Source organism: Nannospalax galili, unplaced genomic scaffold, assembly GCF_000622305.1.
Source record: "Nannospalax galili isolate Female #2095 unplaced genomic scaffold, S.galili_v1.0 scaffold441, whole genome shotgun sequence".
NCBI classification, from domain to species: domain Eukaryota; kingdom Metazoa; phylum Chordata; class Mammalia; order Rodentia; family Spalacidae; genus Nannospalax; species Nannospalax galili.
In genome coordinates, this window is record NW_008348089.1 from 802,799 (window position 1) to 810,654 (window position 7,856).

General features: G+C 41.6%; 1 protein-coding gene across 1 annotated transcript; it reads right to left on the minus strand.

Annotated features, from left to right (window-relative positions):
* Positions 1 to 573: 573 nt before the first annotated feature.
* Mad2l1 (mitotic arrest deficient 2 like 1) lies at positions 574 to 6,238 on the minus strand. Its single transcript, XM_008844615.3, has 6 exons — positions 6,027 to 6,238; positions 5,455 to 5,601; positions 3,326 to 3,446; positions 2,354 to 2,457; positions 1,504 to 1,683; positions 574 to 1,416 (listed from the first exon to the last, which is right to left on the minus strand). The coding sequence occupies exons 1-5, from the start codon at positions 6,097 to 6,099 to the stop codon at positions 1,511 to 1,513; spliced, it is 618 nt and encodes a 205-aa protein (XP_008842837.1). The 5' UTR covers positions 6,100 to 6,238; the 3' UTR covers positions 574 to 1,416; positions 1,504 to 1,510.
* Between the last annotated feature and the right edge of the window lie 1,618 nt (positions 6,239 to 7,856).

Here is a 7,856-nt window from a genome sequence, read left to right on the forward strand (position 1 = left end):
CCAACCTATTTCAAGTGTCAGAGGATATAATAGCCTAAGACGTCAGCACAATGTTTTAATCCTAATAACAGTTTACTAGGCTTAAAACTTAAGTCTTTTGCCTGCATCTAATTCAACACCATTTCATTTGTGCCTAACTACTTTTCTTCTCAGAGGTGACCATTTCTAGACCCTTGGGCCTTGTTAAGGAGCTTAACATCTCTTTTGGGAATGAGTTTTATGACAGAATTCACTATAATTGCCCTCAAATATTGGCACCTATGTGTTCAGCACATGGGGAAAAATGCATGATCCTCCCTTTATTCTTAATAAACATGTACTTGGAGGAGAAAATGATTTACCCTGAGATAACAAGGACACAAAAATAATGAAACTAGCCTGTTGCGTTACTTCCTGGATCTCTGCCTTATCCTTTCCACACTAATAGAGGCTGCATATGTTAATTCTTTATGAATGGTCAGTGTACTTATTTAGTACTGAAAGGGTAAATGACTAAGTACACACCAAAACTCAGAAGTGTCTCACACAGCATTTAATAAACTGATAATCAATAAAGTAAGGCAAGATTTAGAATGGAGCTTAGAAGCGGTTTATTGAGTTTTAAATTGATGTTGGAAAACAACTAACACACCTGCTAGGAGCAGCAGTGAAGGCTTGGTGTTCAAATGCATAAGAAACACCAGGCTATGCTAACACTAGGAGTAGAGACACTAGAGCCTCGTACTCAAGTAATTACAAGTGACACCTATTCCTTTACATTAAGGGCACTGTTGTGAGATGAAGGTAGCATAAAATCAAAAGGAGTAATTTACTATTCTCAATTCATTGTTCCGTCTGACTGTATTAATACCACATCAAGTATCAAAAATACTTTAAGGCAAATTTAAAACACTCAGACTTTATTTTATCACTGTTATTTAAGCTTGATTTTTATAAAACATTTAAAATTATTAAGAGGTCCTTATTACAGAAATTAAGCAGTACAAATATCCATTGCTTTGTGGGTTCATGGTATATACATTAAAATCAAATAATTACAATTTGTTTCAACATGGGATATATACAATGGCAGAAATAACAAATAGATCTAATAAAGCAGTATTTCACTAATTTCAGAAACTAAACAAAGATTCGGACAAACCTCTTTTGCTCTATTTATATTCAGATACCTCTCTACATATATTGAGTCAAGCTACATGACCAAAATGATCAAGGAAAGCATTGAGGTTTATAACAATTACTATCTACAATTACCCTTTAAAGGATTTCACTTTCCAAAGTTGACAAAATTCATTGGCTCCTCTTGAATAATGTACAGCACTCTCATGGTATTGAGTCTACAGAAGGTCAAGCACGAACCCAAGAACTGGAACAATCAGGCACATTTATTAAAGTACACTGCTGGCTTTTCCCCACCTGAAAATGAAGCAATAAAAGAAAACATATCAGCTATAGTTTCAGGAAATACACATTTGAGACAGACAATGGCATTACTCTCCTCACCTTCCCCTCAGTCACTGACAGGGATTTTGTAGGCTACCATACTATTCACTTTGTGGATTGTGGTAGTGAATGAGCGTAGACGGACTTCTTCAGAATTGGTAATGAACTGTGGTCCTGATTCTTCCCACTTTTCAGGCACGACCAAATCTTTGTCAGTATAAATCAGTAGATCAAATGAACCTAAAGTGGGAACGAGATTAAAGTACGGTGTTTTTTTAAAAAGTAAACTATTTGTCTCTCATACTTGACTCATTTTAAACCATCCATTGCTAGAAAAGATAGCTTAGCCTGGACTCTGTTATCTTCCTCAATAAGAATTTAGTTAAAACACAGTATTAGATTTTCTAGAGAAAATAGTAAAAAGAATTATGTAAAGAATTGAGTACTTTTCATTTTCTCAGCATTTCTACATGTGTGTGTACATGTAGGAGTGGTATACTCCATGTGGAGGACCAAAGTTGATGTAAAGAATTATCCTTGATTGCTTTTCCACTTTATTGAGATAAGGTCTTTCAAACCCATGATGGCTAGTTTTGCTGGCCAGCTTTCTTTGGTGATCCCCATCTATGCCTTCCAGGGCTGGAATTACAGGAAGCCCACCATACCTACCCAGATCCCTGTACTAGAATCCTAACTCAGGCCCTCACTTGCGTGGTAAACACTTTGACCACACCTCCTCATACCCACCTGTACATTTTCTAGAATACACATATACCACTTCTGCTATAAATGCTTTCCACAGCCCATTTATGCTACAAGGCACTGATAATTAAAATTTGATAAAACATTCTTAAAACAATAGTATATTTTTTTTCCCCAGCAAGCTTAAGGCAAGTTGTATAATACTTACAAGAAACTTCCAACAGTGGAAGAAATGTCACGGTAGCTGTGATTTGTCTGATCACGGAGCGAATTTCATCCTGGATAGCTTTCTGTGACTTTTCCCTAGGAGCACTATGAAAGAATCAAATCAATTCATTCATTTTAGATTTTAACAAGTTATTTAAAACATACTGGTGACTATTACAGTGAGGCTAAAAATTACTGGTTAAAAGTATCCTCAGGTTACCATATCATTGCATTTTCCCTTCAATCATCTTTTAGGGATGGTCTTACTATCAGATCTTTCAGTGTCCAATGATTAGAAAATTCCTGAACCCCTTCCACTAAGAAAAACTTCAATACCTCTAAAGTAAATAGCTTCTGAAATATTTAATTGGCATAATAATTTTGGCATTTTTATTAATGTCTAAATATTCCATCCACTGACTCAGGTAAAACAAATTGTGCATAAAATTTTTTATAAGCTAAAAATTTCCTATCGATCAAAGTCCTCAGAAGCAAACTGCTTTTCATTACAGGAACTTAACAGTAAGCCCAGAACAAGGCTAAACAATGTCATGATGGTCATTTCTGATGCAGTGTGCTCACAATCTTCCCAGTTTATGAAGGCATTTGGAAGTTCCTCACATTAAATGAAGTACAGAGGAGCTACATCTTAAGCTGGGAGCAGGTCTAGGATTATCCCATGTAGTTTAAGTACTTTTCAATACTTGATTAAATGGCCCACCTATTATATCAAGAAGTTTTGCAGATACTACCAGAAATATTGAGATCAAACTTCAAATTAAAGGCAATTATGCTAAAAGCATCTTATCTATACAAATCAATGATAGGCTAACAGAAGCCTAAGAAGTTTCTCATAGGTGACCAGATATCTTTAAAAATATACCTTAGAAACAGATTATACTTTAATTTGAACTCATGTAGCACCAGAAGTTATGAAAAGAATTAAAGTGGGAACATGTTAATTCACACTTACCTATCTTCTTTCGCAGTTTTGTCACACTCAATATCAAACTGCCATCTTTCAAGGACCTCACCACTTTCAATATTTGAGATGACTACCACCAACTTCTGAACTGAGCACTTGTACAGCCATTCTGCAACACACAAGGCATCTTTTATATTCTACTCTATTAGAAAGCAACTCATTCCTAAGCACTTACTTCCTATCCTTACCGAATTCCCATCACCGGTATTTTGGACTGCCTTTCATACATAAGGACATTTTCCCTATTAATAATCTATCTTGTTTTAAAATTCTCAATATTAGTAGCAGGTATGACGAGGGTGCCAAGGACAAGTAGTGAACTTGTACCTTCATTGTAATTCAAGGTCGGAGTGCAGGAGATGAACTTTAATATAAGCACTGTCATTAACAGCTGTGACATCACATCTGTGGTGGCTGCTGAGATATGGTACAATGAGAACATAAACATAAAACCTGACTATTCAGGGAGGTAAGGGAAGGACTGGTTTTAGTTTTAAGGAGTGGCATCATTAATGTGCAAAAGGAGAAGCACAGGCTTTAAATACTCAAAAGGGGAGAGCATATGAGCCGAGGGCTAAAGGATGGGCACACAACTGCAATGAAGAAAGGGTGAGTAACTTGGTCATTCTGAAAAATTAAGAGGCTATCCCATGCAAAATCTTATGGGAGAAATTACTGTAAATAATTTACACCTTAAGAATCAGGAAAATCATGACTGTGTTTTAAGCAGAGTACGATCAATTAACCTAGCATTTCCAAACCATATGGCCTCTCCATCAAATTAAGACATACATCCATAGCTGCCTAGAAGTTCCAGGACAAGAATACATAGAAACTTATGAATGATTACAGATGACTTAGCCCTGACCCAAGTTTGGATGAACTCTTAATGGGCTGCTCTTACTGGGATGTATCCTGTTTGCACTTGAGAGTATTTCCATATCCCCTCTAAACATCTCATCTTTACATTATGACTGTCCTAATCTACCAGAGAATTTTTAACCAAGGGCAATTCTGTCCACAAGGGATACATTTGGTAACATACAGAGCTATTGGGTAGTCACAGCCAGGAATGTTTATTGACACCTGGTGTGCAAAAGCCAAGAATACTGCCACGCATCTTATGATACACAGGAAAGCGCCCCACTAAACACCAAAATGCCAGTAAAGGTTAAGGGTAAGAAAGCCTGTAAAGAGTCAGGGAACCCTATCTTTTTTTGCCTGTGAATTCAGGCCCAACATGCACAAGTATTAACAGAGGCCATCTTAAGGCTGAGGTTAATGAGAAAGCAGCCAACACTATAACAAAACTGAAAATGACACGAAGGACTGTTATGTATGACTAATACATAAGACACAAGGCCTAACACAGAAGTCAGAAATGACAGTCGCTGATGCAATGAGCAACGTGAGAAACTAAGGAGTCTAAAAGGAAAAAAGAAACATAAAAGTGAGTAGCTGAAAAGAAAACTGCCCTGGATATTCTATTATTTAGTGATTTTAGAAACGTAGTCCCCTAGCGATGACAACCATTTTATTTGGTCTTAATTTTATAAAAACTATAGACTCTAGGTAAAAAAATTATATTAAGACTATATAGTGGATATTTTTTCAGATTAATTGACATAACTATTATTGTGTGAAAATTCCAACTTGTTGCATTCAGCATTAACTGCAAAATCCGTTTTGTTTTTTTTTTAATTGTATTTTTGAGACAGGGTCTCCCTGTGGTCCTAGCTGGCCTGGAACTAGCTAGCTGGCCTGGAACTAGACCACGCTAGCCTTGAACTCAAGAGAACCACCTGCTTCTGCCTTCTGAGTGCTGGGGTTACAGGGTGCACCACTACACCCTGCCTTGAAAAATCCATTTTTAAAGTAGTTGATAAGACATTTGTTAAGAGATGTAAGATTTCTAACATCCCATTATTCAGTCTCCTTAAAATGCAATGGAGGGAAGGACTGGGGTTTCTTCTTGTTTCTACATTATTAGCTTCCTACCAATTAATAATCACTATATTTGAGACTGTAGACTCTTAGCTACATAAAGAGCTGAAAAATGACGACTTAAAAATGTGGGTCCTAGAAGATGCAAACCTGAAAATGTTCCCAGCAATTACCTTTTAGTTGCTCCACCACATTATTGAGATACTTTATGAGCTCAGGATCAGTAGTTACAAGCAAGGTGAGTCCGTACTTCTGCACTCGGGTGAAGGTTTCTGACGGATATATGCCACGCTGATACAAAATGCTGTTGATGCCAAATGCTGAAAGCAAAGAAAAAAAAATTAAAGCTGTAAATGTGTAAACACGATTCCAAGTAAAGATACCTGCACGTATGTGGTAGTGAAAGAAAACCGTGAAATCGCAATAACCTAGAGTTGCCAAATTTCACTTCACTGCAATCCAAGTGTAAATTCAGATGGTCAGAGGACGGTCAAAATAGGAGGCGGGGACCATTGAGCAATTGAGTACCCTCTTTTTTCCCTTCTCTGCACAGGCCTAGCTCCCCGCCCCGCAGAACAGTGCATCCGCCGCCCGGGGCGGAGGCCTGCACCTGGCAGAGGCGCTAGCGGGGCAGCTGCTCGCCAGGTTGCAGCGGCTCGCAGACACAGACCCTGGCGAGCCGCAGCGCCGGCCTCCCGCGACCTCGTCGCGCCTCCGGCCTAGTTCCGCCACGCGCCGGACTCACAGAAGAACTCGGCCACGATTTCCGCGCTCCCGCGCAGGGTGATGCCTTGTTCCCGGGCGAGCTGCAGTGCCATAGCTGGGCCCACGGGCAAAAACGCTCGCTCCCACTGCGCAGACAGCTACCCAAGCGGCTCTTCGAACTGTTCCGCGCCACACTGTTCAAAAGTAACGACACAGCACCCTGGCTGCCCCCTGCGCAGGCGCGACGGGCGCTAAGCCCCACCCACACAACCAGATTCCGCCCTAAGTCCCGCCCTCTACCGGCGGATCCTGTTTTACGCTCCGCCCTCTCCGCCGGATCCCTCCCTGGCCCCGCCCCACGTCGCCAATTCCCTCCCTAAGCTCCGCCCTTTGCCGCAGTTCTTGACCTAAACCCCGCCCCAAGCCGTCGATCTCGTCCTAAATCCCGCTCAGCACCTCCCAATCTTGTCCTAAGAAGTCCCGCCCCACGTCGCTGGAACATGTCCTAAGCTCTGCCTCAAACAACCGATCCCGCCCTGGCACAGCGCTCGCCCGCAGCCTCTTTGCGCAGGCCTGCAGAGTGGACTGTGCGCTTCCTGCGCTGGTCGGGGGCTGGTAGGTTCTCGGTGGGCGGGGCTGCTGGTCGCGGAATCTTAGTGGGTACCAGGGAAAGTGGAAGGAGAAAGTGGCTTAGGCCTGTGGTCTGCGTAGCATGGAAGCACGGTATCAGTCAGACCTTCATGGATGTGTTCGAGTTGATGTGCACTGTCTCGCGATTCCGGCCGCCCAGACACAGCCGGAGAGCCTGCTGCTGTTTGGGAACGCCGCTTGTCTTGCAAAATAAGATGCAGGGGACTGGGCGGGCTAGGTGGTTCGGCAGGTAAAGGCCTGGCAACCAGAGTTCCATCCTCTGGTCCCTTCCACCTGGTGGAAGGAGAGTACTGACTCCTGCAGGTTGTCCTCTGACACATATGAATGTGTTGTTTTTTTATTATGTAAATGACCACAAATTGGTTGTTTAAAAAAACGACATAACCTAGGGCTTAGTACTTAAGACCTGCTGCTCTGTCAGAGGACCTGGGCCACGCCAGTGACAGCCATCTGCACCAGCTCCAGGGGATCTGGCGTGCTCTTTTGGCCTTTGTAGGCCTGCACGCGTATGTGCACATAGACTTTCACACACACACACACACCCCTAAAAAAACATGGTTTATTAGCTCAGAACTGTAGAAAAGAAGTCTGGGCCTGGCATGGATAGATGCTTTGGTCACACACAACTGCAATCAGAATGTCTGCAGAAGGATCTCATCTAAGGTTTAAGGTCCCTTTCCAAGCTCCCTGATTGTTGTGGCTGTTAGGCTGAGGTTCCTGTTGTCTTGACACTCCGTTTGTTGGCCTGTCTTGTATGTATGTTCATGTTCCCATGAACCTACCCTGCAGTCGGTATTCCTTTGTAAGTTGTGCCTACACTCAAAGGGAAGACATCATGCAGAATGTCCTCCTCAGAGGCCAAGAAGGTGGGTAACCTTTTAGAATTCTGCAGGTAGCAGGATTAAATATCAAATTTTCATCAGCTTGAGGAGTAGTTTGTAAATGGTTTGACTTAACCAAGTAAGAGTCTCTCTTTCTCTCTCTCTCTCTCTCTCTCTCTCTCTCTCTCTCTCTCGCTCGCTCGCTCGCTCGCTCTGTCTAATCACAATCCATGTGAAGAACTGTTGTGTTAGGAAAAGTAAGGAGGAAGTAAATGAGCGACCCAATACTTCTTCCCCTGGGAGGGTTAGGGCCAGAATTCTAACGTGACTGATAGCCCGTGATATTTTTCTCTATGCAGAAATTGAGTTTTATAGAAAAAATTAAATGACTTGATTAA

What these genes read in the sequence shown, in the direction of transcription:
- Mad2l1 (XM_008844615.3), bottom strand. Translation starts at nt 6,099, where the DNA reads ATGGCACTGCAGCTCGCCCGGGAACAAGGCATCACCCTGCGCGGGAGC. An exon ending in TGTGGTGGAGCAACTAAAAG is followed by an intron (nt 3,447 to 5,454) that starts GTAATTGCTGGG and finishes TGTGTGTTGCAG; the next exon opens with AATGGCTGTACAAGTGCTCA. An exon ending in AAAACTGCGAAAGAAGATAG is followed by an intron (nt 2,458 to 3,325) that starts GTAAGTGTGAAT and finishes ATTCTTTCATAG; the next exon opens with TGCTCCTAGGGAAAAGTCAC.